This window comes from Leptodactylus fuscus, chromosome 4, assembly GCF_031893055.1.
Source record: "Leptodactylus fuscus isolate aLepFus1 chromosome 4, aLepFus1.hap2, whole genome shotgun sequence".
NCBI lineage: Eukaryota > Metazoa > Chordata > Amphibia > Anura > Leptodactylidae > Leptodactylus > Leptodactylus fuscus.
The window spans coordinates 102949084-102961988 of NC_134268.1; the positions used below are offsets into that span (position 1 = coordinate 102949084).

General features: G+C 42.2%; 1 protein-coding gene across 6 annotated transcripts in view; it reads right to left on the reverse strand.

Annotated features, from left to right (window-relative positions):
* The window catches only part of NFATC1 (nuclear factor of activated T cells 1), a 156029-nt gene that overhangs the window by 16658 nt on the left and 126466 nt on the right, over nucleotides 1–12905 (reverse strand). For 2 of the 6 annotated variants that reach the window (XM_075270919.1, XM_075270915.1), the window contains exon 10: nucleotides 558–595. The exons of the other annotated variants lie outside the window; for them this stretch is intronic. In XM_075270919.1, coding sequence (XP_075127020.1) covers nucleotides 558–595 — 38 coding nt within the window. The remainder of the gene's footprint in view (nucleotides 1–557; nucleotides 596–12905) is intronic. 6 annotated transcript variants of the gene reach the window in all.

The following is a 12905-nucleotide window of genomic DNA, read 5'->3' on the forward strand; positions in this document are numbered from 1 at the left end:
GTAAGTAACATGTTTTTTTATGTTCTCTTACCTTTCCTGAACCTCCGATCATTATACTCGTGGGTCTGAAAAGACCCCTGAGTATAATAATGATGTTTGTGGGGTCCGTGGCATCACTTACCGATCCCGGCCCCTGCCAGGATCGGTAAGTAAATAGGGCCCGTTACTGGCTGGAATAACTCCAGTAACTCCAGCTGGTAACAGGGAAAAAAAACGCAGCAGTAGTGGCTGTCGCCAGGCCTCTAATGTCCCGGGCCCTATGGCAGCCGCTATCCCTGCTACCCTGGTAGTTATGCCCTAGTCAAAGCTTCATCTAAACCTAATAGACTATAGGCCCACAGTTACTATTATATATCATACAGTGCATATTAATGTCTTCAGGCCATGCCCTGCTGTACCATGCATTCTGAACATTGTATTGGTTTCACTTCCTATTAATTTGTATATGATTCAGATACGGCATCATCAGATTTCCACTGTGATACGGCAATGCACCGAAAGCCATGCCCAGCATTCCACACAGTAACAAGCTATGAAAGGTCACAAGCTAAACTTACGGTAGTGAGATGGATCGCTCACAGCAGCTGGAAGACATCTGTAGCAAAACCATGAGAACAAGTTTTAATGAATACAGCACTCAGCACTGTTCTTTTCTGTGCACCCCTGCTGGCATTCTGTTCACAGAAAGTTGCAGATTCCTGGCAATTCACAATAGAATGCCATGACAAGACTGATTCTAAATCATTTTGTCTGAAGCTAAATTTAAGGGCTTATTACATGGCCCGGTTATCAGGCCAAATATTGGGAATAAGCATTTCTAAGATGCTCATTCCCAATTGATCTGTGTAAAGGTGAACACACGTTCCGACATCATACAGCCATGGCGCTTCATGGGTGGGAAGGGCTTTGGATGTAGTGTGGATGCAGTTAATTGTACTGACATACCAGCTGACATACTGACGTTTGTACAATAAAAGATTGTCATCTACTTATCGCCCCGTGTAAACAGCAATGTGTTACCAATAATTCATACAGCTGAATATAAAGCTACTGCAATCGTTCTTCCCCATGTACTTCTGTTTTATTGTCATTCCTTCACAGGCTAAGGGTTGGTTCACACTAGCGCTTGTATTCCGTCCGCAAGGAGTCCGCATGGAGACCACCTGGACGTAATGCAATCGCAATTGCAAGCAATGTGCTTGCAAAGCACATGGAGCCCATAGACTATAATGGGCTCCGTGTGCTTGCCGCCAGCGCCGCACCTCCCATGAGGCGACCTGAAGCGACCACTTCAGGCGGCGCTATGCCAGGGCCCCAGGGAGGGCGGGCTTAGCACCGAGCGGTGGATTGGGGAGGCCGCTGGAGCAGCGCTCTCCTCTCCGTGCCTGCTCTCTGCCTGCGAACGCCGATAAGCCCCGCCCCCTTCACTTTGCCACGCCCCTTCACTCCACCACACACCCTCCGCACCGCCCCTCCTAACCGGGGGGGGGGGGGTGTGGCTTTCTGTCGTTCGCCTTGGGCAGCGAAAGGGGCAGGTTCACCCCTGCTTGCCGCGCACTGCCCGCACGAATGAATTGTGCGGGCAGTGCGTGGCAAGCACACGGAGCCCATTATAGTCTATGAGCTCTGTGTGCTTAACTGCACTGCGCTTGCATTAGCGTTGGTATTCCGTCCGGGGGGGTCTCCATGCGGACTCCTTGCGGATGGAGGAGGAATGCTAATGTGAACCGGGTTACATGTGTTACACCTACAACTCACATTGTGCTCCTAGAAATAACTAAAGTACCATATTTGGCATTTACGTGACATGAGCTATAGAGTGACTGTTATGTTTATAGATAACCATCTTATACATACTGTAGCTTATAAGACCATCATGGTACTTAGTATATTAGTATATTTATTATATTAGTTTATCGCTCCCAGTAGGTGTCAATGGTGCATAAGCGCTCTGTCGTATATTAGTGTATTAGTGTGTCTCTCCCAGTGAGTTTGAATGATACACAATTGTCATGTTATATATTAGTATTACTTTATCACTTCTAGTGGGTGTGCCTGGTGAATAAGTGGCCTGTTATACAATATTACATTTACTTTATAAGGGTATCACCTGCAATAAGTGTGATAACTGGTGTGGCTTCTCCTTTACAGAATATGATGAGCTGAAACAATCACTGCCCAACAACAGAGCATATCTGATAATAAAAATAAAGTCTGTGTCTACATGCACTATATTAACACTTGCATTACCACTACTTTTAAAACCCTATTCACTACAGTGGTACTGCTGCACAATGGCTGCTCAGTGTATAGCGTATTTATACTTCCTGAAATATTACCTTTATTTCCTCCCCATCAAATAGACTTTACATATTGTACCATAGACTGTGCATGTGGCCAAAGATTTAATATCCTTTCGTAAATTGGAATTTGTTTGTTGTAACTAATATTTCCCAGAGGCAGATACAGATTGATATTTTTATGTGAGTAAAGTGGGAACATAAATATTTGCAAAATCCCTATCGTTCTCAAATTATTCCTTAAAAACTTCTGTTAGATTAATTCATTGACAAAAGCTAATTCATGTGAGGCATTATATATCAAAAGATATACATTCATTAATAAAGGGAAATGATAAAACTACCTACAAATGGTATGGATTTGGCTGAGATTATTTCAATATGGATCAGGATTTACTCCGCGTGAAAGTGATTCCAAATGTTTTTGATTTCTTTTTAGATTTTACTAAGGCTATACACGGATGAATGCAAATGTTAACATTAAGATAGAGCCACACAGGAACTTTTGCTATTGGCGATCCAGCAGGCGTTACCCTGGCAGTGACAAACAGGAAGAGATGAATACATTTCTGGAAACATGTCTATGACTGGCAAAAGACAATTATCATTTACATACTTTAGTTGCTAGAAACGTGTTACATATTCATTGTCAACAGTCACAACAGATTTATTGTTTAATGTCATGTTTGTTGTTTTGATGTCAATAAAGTATCTGCATCTACTAACCCCAAATTATGGCAGGTACGGCATGTTTGTCCCCTGACCAGTAAGGGCTGGTTCACATCTGCGTTCGGTATTCTGTTCGGGAAGTCCACTTGGAGACCCCCCCAAACGGAATACTGAATTCAATGACAAGCGGTGAGCTTATGAAAGTACACGGACCTTATAGACTATAATGGGGTCCATGTGTTTTTCTTGCGGACACTGTGCGGAGAGAAAAGTACTCCATTAACTACTTTCCTCTCCGCATGACTCGTCTGTGTCTGGGTCCGTGTGCTTTCATTGCTTACAGCTTGTCAATGCATTTGACATTCCATTCAGGGGTCCCCAAGCAGACTTCCCAAACGAAATACCGAACGCAGATGTGAACCAGGCCTAAGAGTGGTTAGAAGTAAAGAGCCTTTCTGTGGTGTCTCCAATGGCAGAGATCACTTAAAAGAAGAAGAAGCTATTCTGCCAATTGGCTACTTGAGCTTCATCGATGTGGGAGTCACTATGTGCTACAGGTAAAGTGTATTGTTCATCACTATGGTACTGGCACTATGGGTAATACATAGAGTAAAGTATTAGAAAGGGGTTGTTGCTATGATAAATATGAGGAATTAAAGAAAATGTGTTACAAAAACCCACCATATTAACCAAACACCATAGATAGGCTAGGTTCACCTGAATCAAACAGTGAATCGGTGCCTCTGTGGCTGAGATATTGCCATTTTTCTTACTATGCAAAGGAACTTTTTGGTGCAATGCAGGTGTTTCGCGCCCTTGTTTTTGCAAATAACTCATTTACATATCGAAATGTCTGTATTTGCCAATGGATGCATGATTCATAGGGGGAAATGGCATGTATACTCTTTGCTACATTTTAATTGTTTATAATTGGGATACATATAAAGGCACACACAGCAGTCTATGGCCAAGTCTATGGCCACATTCACAAAGTCTTTGGTCAGTAATCTGCTAAACTACTTGTAAATCAAAAGCAGAAATGCAAGCTTCCCCCCAAAAAAAATCTGTAATGTTCTGGTTTTGTTTTATTTACTGATGTTAAATACTGACTGTGTGAAAGTGGTCTAAAGTGTACACCAGGAAGTAGTGATAATACACTGTCATGATAGGAATAACTATTCCTTGCCCCAACTCCCAAGGCTGGAACTTATGGGAACACAGTTACTGTAACTCCCATAGAGGAGACTAAAAGCTCCGAAAACAGTGTGGCACAGCTGAGCTTCACCGAAACAGCGTAGTTAGATATGCAATGCTGTTTCTGTAGATCTCATTTTCCTCAATGAGAGTTACAGTAACAGTGTACAGCACCCCTGCTGGGATGTTCGCGTAAGTTCTGCCATGGGGGCTGGAACATGGGAGCTGTTATTGCCATCTTGGTAGCAATTTGCTGAGATGGGAATAACCATTTCATGTACAGTCAGAATGTCTTCTTTTCACAGGCCATGGTTCCATAGAAAACAAAATGGAATGATTTCCTAATTTTGCCCATTTTTCAGACCAAAGAGCCTATGCAAGTCAGTGGGTCTGTGAAAAACATGTACAGTCTTCTATGCGGTTTTCATGGATGGTTGGTAAGAGATGCTCTGAAAATTGCATTCATGAAGTAATGTGGCCTCGTCCAATGGGTCAGACCTCCTTCCATTTTTTTAAATGGATGTAAAAAACGTATGACATACGGATGACAAAGGGACAGAAAACTAATGAAAACCAGATATTGTCATGGATAAACGGAAGGTTTTTACACAGATGAAAAGTGAAAACCGTACATATAAGTGAAAGCAGCTGCAGAGAGTAAAAATTCCCAGAAGTTTCTCTCGTGGAGATGTTATCAGAATACAGAAGCAGTTCAAGTCATATTCTGGATCCATATTTATTCTGTATAATATAAGTTCCGAACAATGAATTGTTTCATTCTAGCTATACTGTGTATGTAAAAGGCAATGAAACCTAAAAAAAAAAAAAGATATATTAAAAGGATCTTATTTTGGGTCCATATCCTATATGTATTTCTGTCTGTAAAATTATAGAAAATATTGATGGCAATTAGAGATGAGCGAATAGTATTCGATTGAATAGAAGTATTCAATGAAATACCTCCCTTTGCCCCAGGTCGGTGTTCCAAGGGATCAACCACATTCACCTTGAACACATTTCCTCCATCGGCGCGTGTGCGCAGCCATGTCCCCTCTCCACGCCGGCACCCGAAGGAGTCTCCGGGGCCCGCGTCAGGTTGCTATGACAGCCGGGAGCCTTGCACTGGCTCCCCGACCTGTCAGTCTTTCGCTTCTATTGCAGCCTATGTTGTGTAGCCTGCAATAGAAGTGCCGGTATTATGCAGTGTATTGCATAAAACCGGCGCTTCAATTGCAGTCTACCTGCCATAGGCTGCAATCGAAGTGAAAGACTGACAGGCCGGGGAGCCAGTGCAAGGCTCCCAGCTGCCATAGCAATGTGACGCCGCCACCCGCCTCAACCTCCAGGAGCCGGCGATAGCAGTGATCATGGCAGCACCCACGTGCTGCCGGAGGAACTGTATACTACCTGTCGGTGGCCGCAACGATCGGTGACATTAACCTTTCCGGCGCCTCAGTGACAGCTGGCCGAGGCACAGGAATGGTTAATGTCGCCGATCATTGCGGCCACCGACAGGTATTATGCAATGCATTGCATTAAACCAGTCCTTCTATTGCGGGCTATGCTACGTGGCCTGCAATAGAAGCCCCGGTATTATGAAATGCATTACAATGCATAAGCATTGTAATGCACTGCATTGCTCATCAGACACCCTGGGGTTCAAGACCCCAAAACACAATATAGGAAATGCACAAACAAATTTAACAAAAAAAAAAAGAAGTAAAAACAGCAACCAAGAATAAACACAAAAACATTCACCACCGCTATCCCTAGAACACATACAAAAGTTATTAAATACATATTAGGTAATCCTGTCTCCCAATGCCGCCAACTTCTGTCTCTTACCCGCCACCTGGAGTAAGCTCCGGCCCTGCCAGAGGTGGAGGGGCATGTGTGGAGCCTTTGGGGAGAGAGGTTAGGGGGGACAGTGGGGTGCACAGGGCTTTGGAGAAGGGAGGACACGGAGCATAGTTTTCGGGGACAGGCAAGACGACTTTCGGTGGCCCACACGTACTACAGTGGTGTGCGTCCCGTGGGGGAGGAGTTCACGGTGTGCCGTGCGAGAGGGGCTGGCGCAAAAGAGGGATATGTGAGTCAGCGGGGGTCCGCGGGTGCCGCACCACGTCCCCAACCGTGACCCGCTGACGAAGTCGCGGGTAAATGCTAGTATAAGATAAAGACCAAATTTACATAAAACACTAAGGCCAGGTTCATACTAGAGTCTGAACTTCATTCTGGGTTTCCATCCCCGAATCCACTTAAAAAATGTTGCATTTTTCAGGTGGAAACCGGGCGGAAACCCGACAGACTCCATTATAGTCTATGGGGTCCGCTGGTAACCGCTTTTTAAATGGATTAGGTTTACGTTCTTTGGGTCCCATAGAACGGAAAGCTGAATGCTAGTGCGAGCCTAGTGTAATACTTGTATGGTGGCAATGTTTCTGCAGGTGTGTAATTTGTATTACTATATATTGCCTTATGGTCTGTATATAAAAGGCAATGAAACCTAAAAAAGAAAGATATATAAAAATAATCTTAATTTGGGTCTATATGAATATATGTATTTGTATTTGCAAAATTATAGAATTATGTGCTTCTAGTGTATACTGCACAATACAGAATCCTTCAGGGATGAGTTATATGTTGGTGCAGTGGAGTTCCACAGAAGTGTATGGAGCTGTAACTAGGAGAATGTACGGAACCATAATATGTGTATAATGGAATATACAATAGTTATGTACTTACTTAAGTCCTTACCCACATTGCTATATGGGGCGGATTCAGCAAATAGATAATTGCCTGCCATTATAGTTAATAAAGCTTCAGAGCTAGAGCTTCACTTTATATTTACAATGTCATATTCATAAACAGACCAGCAGATATATTGTATTTGAGAGATACAAGGCTAGTGGCACTACAAGCTATCATATACTCTAGTACAGAAATGGTTAAGTTCAGCAGAACATATATAAGTAATGGGGAGACACCGTTTCCTCCCAGCTGACTTAAGCTGTACATCTGCCACATCATTTAATACAACCAAACCTTTTTTCAGTCAACGGCCAAAAGGAAATAACTTCTCTGCACTGGGAGTCTGAGATTCCTAGGGAACTATCTCAGCTCCTTAAAATAATTGAAGCCCTGCGTCTATTCTTACTTTTATTACAATGTCAACAAGAGATTCATTTGTTTGAATCTTTGAGTTCTTAAACCAGGGTAATATACAGTAGTATACAGCTCTCTGGCCGGAGCTACTGTTGAAAGGAGAAAAAAGTCAGATATTGCCTATGAAGGCAGTTCTGAGCCTGACACTGTTAAAGCAGGAAGCCGAGCCAAGAGCAGCAAACAGCGCGGCTTCCCCATCATAGCTGGCTACAGCATGGGATGCTGGTTACTGACATCTGTCACTATGGAATACACTCACCCGCTCTGACAAATATCATCTGGAGACTGGAATGAAAATGAAAACATCTTAAAATGTCATTTCTTCCACTTAAACGTTTTGCAGATGTGGAATGGTGTAAAATTGAAGAATGGGGTGATGAAATGTGAATAGATTTTGCACATTATTTTGTTGGTAAATATTTTTGGCTTGAGTATGCGTCTAGTAATTTAGGGTATCTGAGGGGTAGCTTTCACTTTGTCATAGGGCAAATAATCTTTAGGAAATGTCACAGAAAGGGAGTTGAAGGCAAGCTAAATAAATAGTACCACATAGGAGTGCTTCAGGCATCAAAGAGATTTAGCCTTATGAAACAACGTTACAGTGCTTGATACATCAATAGAGCTACTGTTCAGCGGCAATGACTCTATCTTACTCTCATACCATATACTAGTGGTAATCTGGGTTATAGATAGGGTCTTGTATATATAAAAAACAGCCAAAGGACTGGACCAATGTGCAACAAATTTGGCATGTAGATAAATCAATCACTTCTGAAGATCTTAGACCTGATATCATCTCCATGGGTTTACTATTCTCAACATATTAACAAAAACAAATATAGAAGCACTGGTACTTTCATGTGGTAAGTATATGGCGGCATTACCTTGCATTAAATGTGGGTATTATGTGGGTTAGATGTGTTAAGACAAGGGTCTACAAATGCAAGGGACATGTATAATACTCATTATTATGCTTTCATATACACAACACATTAGAACAGGGGTCTCAAACTCGCGGCCCGCGGGCCGCATGCGGCCCCCCGAACAATTTTGTGCGGCCTGCACAAGCCTAGGGACGCCGGATCCAAGTTGAATCCGGACGTTTCACCATTTTGCCCACAGGCAGTTCTATATACTGCCGGAAAGCTGACAGTGCGCTGAGTTCAGCACACTGTCGGCTTTCCCGATGTGGGCCCAGTGTGAAGAACTTACGGTCCGGTACCGTAGCTCTTCTATGGTCAGAAGAGCGTCTCTGACACTCAGTCAGAGACGTCCTTCTTCACAGCACAGCCAATCGCGCTGTGCTGTGAGAGCCGGGAGGAACGCCCCCTCCCTCTGCTCGCAGTACTCGTCCATAGACGAGCATTATCAGGGAGGGAGGGGGCGTTCCTCCCTCCCTGAAAAATCCCCCTCCCGGTTACCATGATAGTCTGAGTTTTCATCTGTAAGAAATAGTCTTAGTTGTTATAGTCTCCCCACCCCGCCTACCTTCTAAATTACTTAGGTTTCTAACTGTCTTGTGACTGCCCCAGGCAAATTTTCCAATTTTCTGGTGACGTTCCATTTCCAGAAGGGGGAAAATGGGATGACACCTATACTAACCCACCTACCCCACCCCATCATACTTACCTCTCTTCCGGTTTGGATCTTCTGGGCACGGGAAGTCACTTCTTTTGGGCATGCATAATAGAGCTGGAGTGCATGCGCAATAGCCCAGAAGTAATGTTCCGTGCTCAGAAGGTCCTGCTCGGAAGGTAGGTAAGTATGATGGGGTGGCGTGGGGGGGAGGTAGAGATAGTTAGGAAGGGCTATTAGTGGGATGGGGGGAGTGAATGAGAAAGGGAGGGGGAGGGAGTGAGAAAGGGATAGGGATGGAGTGAAAGAGGGAGATAGTGTGAGTCAAGTCTTAGTGGCCCAAGGGATCATGGTAGTTATAGGAAAAAAGAACAGGAAGATGTCTATGTATACAAATGCAGAAGATGCGAGGAGCTTATAGAGAAACCCAAAAAGCACTTAAAACACTGCTAATGGTATTTGGCTGCATTTATTCACTCCGCACAGAGAACTAAATGATCCTGAGTCTTTCATTTTCTTCTAACTTGCCATGACTCCTAGTATCTTTTCTTTCTGCTATGAGCTTGTATGTGTTCTTTATTAAATATATCACTGTATTATCCAAGCTCCTGTAAAACACTAAATTTGCCCATGATGGAACTATTAAAGGATTTTCTTATCTTATTAACCTATTAATAGCACTAAGAGGCCTTTTTTGAAAATTTATTTTTTGCCTGGAAGACCCCTTTAACCATCATTCCTGGTAATGGACATTTTATTTTAAAAGGGATTTCCCTGTACCCACTGTTCTCTGATGGTATTGTGTAAAGCTAGGTTCACATTCATCTGTGCCAGAGTCTCCGTTGCAGACTCCAATGCAGAAACTGTTGGAAAAATGGCGGAAACCCGATAGACATCTGGCAGACTCCATTATAGTCTATGGGGTTGGTGGTTGTCCGCAAGTAACCACTGTTCTAGCAGTCAGTCCAGCGCAAGTGTGAACCTAACCTAAGACACCCTGGCAATGACTTATCTTCTTGATACTTTAACAGGGTATTCCAATAAACATAACTATTTTAACATTTTTAGATAATTAAAAGTTAAGCATCTTTGCAGATAAAAGTAATTAAATATTTTGAAGAGTTTTAATGATTTTCTCTAAATATCTTTTTGTCACAGTCTTGTTGTCTTGATCAGTTGCCAATGGATACGACCATGAATGCAAGATTTTTATAAGGTCAGAAAATCAGCAATGATTTCCTTAATGTGGCCAGGATATCCTCTCCTACATGTAGTGTCGCTGCCTGATAACCCAGCTACAATAAGAAAATCATGGCTGGCTTTCTGACAAGTCCCAGACCATAGAAAGTCCCTAAATTTGTGGTCATATCCATATGCAACCGATCTAGACAACAGACTGTCACCACTAAAATAGTACAGAAAATCTTTAAAACTCTGCAAAATTTTTAACTACTTATACTTGCAAAAATGTTTAACTTTTAATTATCTACAAATATAGCTATGATTATTTTCATGGGAATACTCCTTAAGGCTGGGGCCCCACAGGCCGAAAACGCCGCAAGAAAAATCACGGCGTTATACAGTAACAGCAAAGTGGATAGGATTCATCCGAAACCCATGCCCACTTTGCGTTAAAATCCGCAGCACAAACACACTGTGATTTCCAAAATCTGTGCGGTTTTGTAAATCGCAGCATGTTAATTATATCTACGGAAACGCTGGCGGCTTTCCCACAGATATTATGGTAACAGAAAGTCCGCAGAGGAAAACTCTGCAATCTTTCTGTTCAAAGTGCTGGGGGAAGAACTGCAAAGCGTTATCACCGCGTTTTTTCCCGCAGTGCTTTAGCGCTGCGTATCGTTCTGTGGGGCCTTAGCCTTAAAGTTGGGGCCAGGGACAGGCTGGCATGGTCACATTTCACAATGACACGTCATCAGGGGTAAATGGAGCCATCATTAAAGGAGCAGAAGGCATTGAAAAGGTAACCTGGAGTCTAGATTGTACCTACCGTAGAACTGTCTAATATCCTAGAATTCCATTTTCTATCATTCATACTTCAAAAAACTTTGCTATTATCCAATCTTTCTTCTCACTATACACTGGTTACATTTTTACAGAGTCTAGTAGTGAGGTAATATCTGAACCTAAAGCTGATTTTCAAGTGCACAAATATAAAAAAAAGCTAACTGAGCAACCAAAAATGTGTGTATGTATTTAATAATGACCCCTATAGCAAACAGTTATTTAGAAGTCATCCGAGCCTCGAAGCTTTGAGGGATGCTGGAGCACAGAACTGCTATTAAAAAGGAGTGTGAACGGGAGTGCCCTGGATTCCACCATGTAATATACAAAGGGGTTTTCTCAGCTGGTTAAAAGGCTGAGCAAGCAGAAGTCTCCCCACTGCACACGTGTCAGTTCCACCTCTATAGCGCAAGTGAAGTGGAACTTTTCATGGAGCCAAGTGCTTCAAGATTTACAGAGAAGTATCATATAACTCCAGAGTACCCTACAGAAGGTGATGGCTTAATGCTCCGTCCTGACATCAACAGTCCAGACAGGGATGTCTACTCTCGTTTTTTTCTTTTCTTTTTTTTTTTTTTTTTTTTTTGCAACTAGCTTTGATTGGAGCCAGAACTTTTGTAAATCAAGAGGAATTTCTATCCTTTTTTTCTATCCTCTCACTACTTTCCGGTGCCTACTTCCTGCCATATCTAAAAAAACAGCAGCTGCATGGGTCTGATAGAGAAGTCCCTGGGTAATGACTTTTACAAATGAGAAGGAAAGCTACAAATGGGTTTGGGAAAGGAGAGCAGGACAGTTAAAAAGGGAGCTGATAGCGTGGGCACAACATCAGATTTTCTAATAGCGGAGATATGATGGTCCCCTGATGTCTACAAACAAAGAAAAGACCACAGTGATACAGACATGGGAACGATAGCTTTGAGTGCACACAAGGATAACAAGAAAAGAGTAACTGTGGACAAGTCCTATTGTGTTACATATCAAGCACAGATTACAGAAAATCCCATGCTACAAGATAAAGCAGACAGATTTTGCAGACGTGTTATGCATAAACATTTCTATTATGGCCTGTCATGTAGAGATCAGACTAGTAGGATGACATTCTTAACCGCCGCTATGTCAAAGTTTCTCAAGTCATCTTTTTATGCAGTATTTGTATATCACTACTGTGTGCATTGCTGCCTACATTACTATTGTATCTATCTCTATCTATCTATTTTGCTATAAATACAGATCTTCTATATGTGTAGTGAAAGCAAACACTGAATCAGAACATTGGCTGCCTTATACTGGAAGAAGAGAAGCCTGGCATATTTAGAGGGATACTATGGAACATGCCAAAAAATCTCCCTCTGTGGCAGCTAACATTTCTCAATATATGGTTTAGTTATAGATCCAATGATTACATCATCACACTATGTATGGTCAGCTATTAACAGGTTCTATATATGTCATTTATGAGACACTTAGAAGCAATTGTAAAAAAATATTTTACAGTAAATACTTTGCTGTTTCCTGCATGTAACTTTTAGTTACTCACTAATTTCAATGTGACCAAGCTTTATAGGGCTGACCTCAGAATACTTGCACAGGACAGCTTCGACTACTCTTTATTCCCCTATCAGGTGCTCTCAATAGATATCTCCTCTACCATCCCTTGTGCCAAGACAATTACTCTAACCATTAGACAAACTAATGTATTACAGTAAAGATTCCCAACCTCTCGTAGTACTCTGTGCTGTTACAGACAGTGTTGTTCTGCTACCCGCTATTTTCTATTCCAACAAACCTTATGTTAGTATCCTTTTATACTCACAAACAACTTGGATTCTGATCGTTGTATCCATATCATAGTAAAAGGTCTATGTCATTGTTCTGTGCATACAGTACAGTTTTAGTGCAGGTCCATATTCAATATATTATATGGTTGTGTTTAGCTACTATTATGCCAGCCTAGTGACATTTCATCATTTCATATTA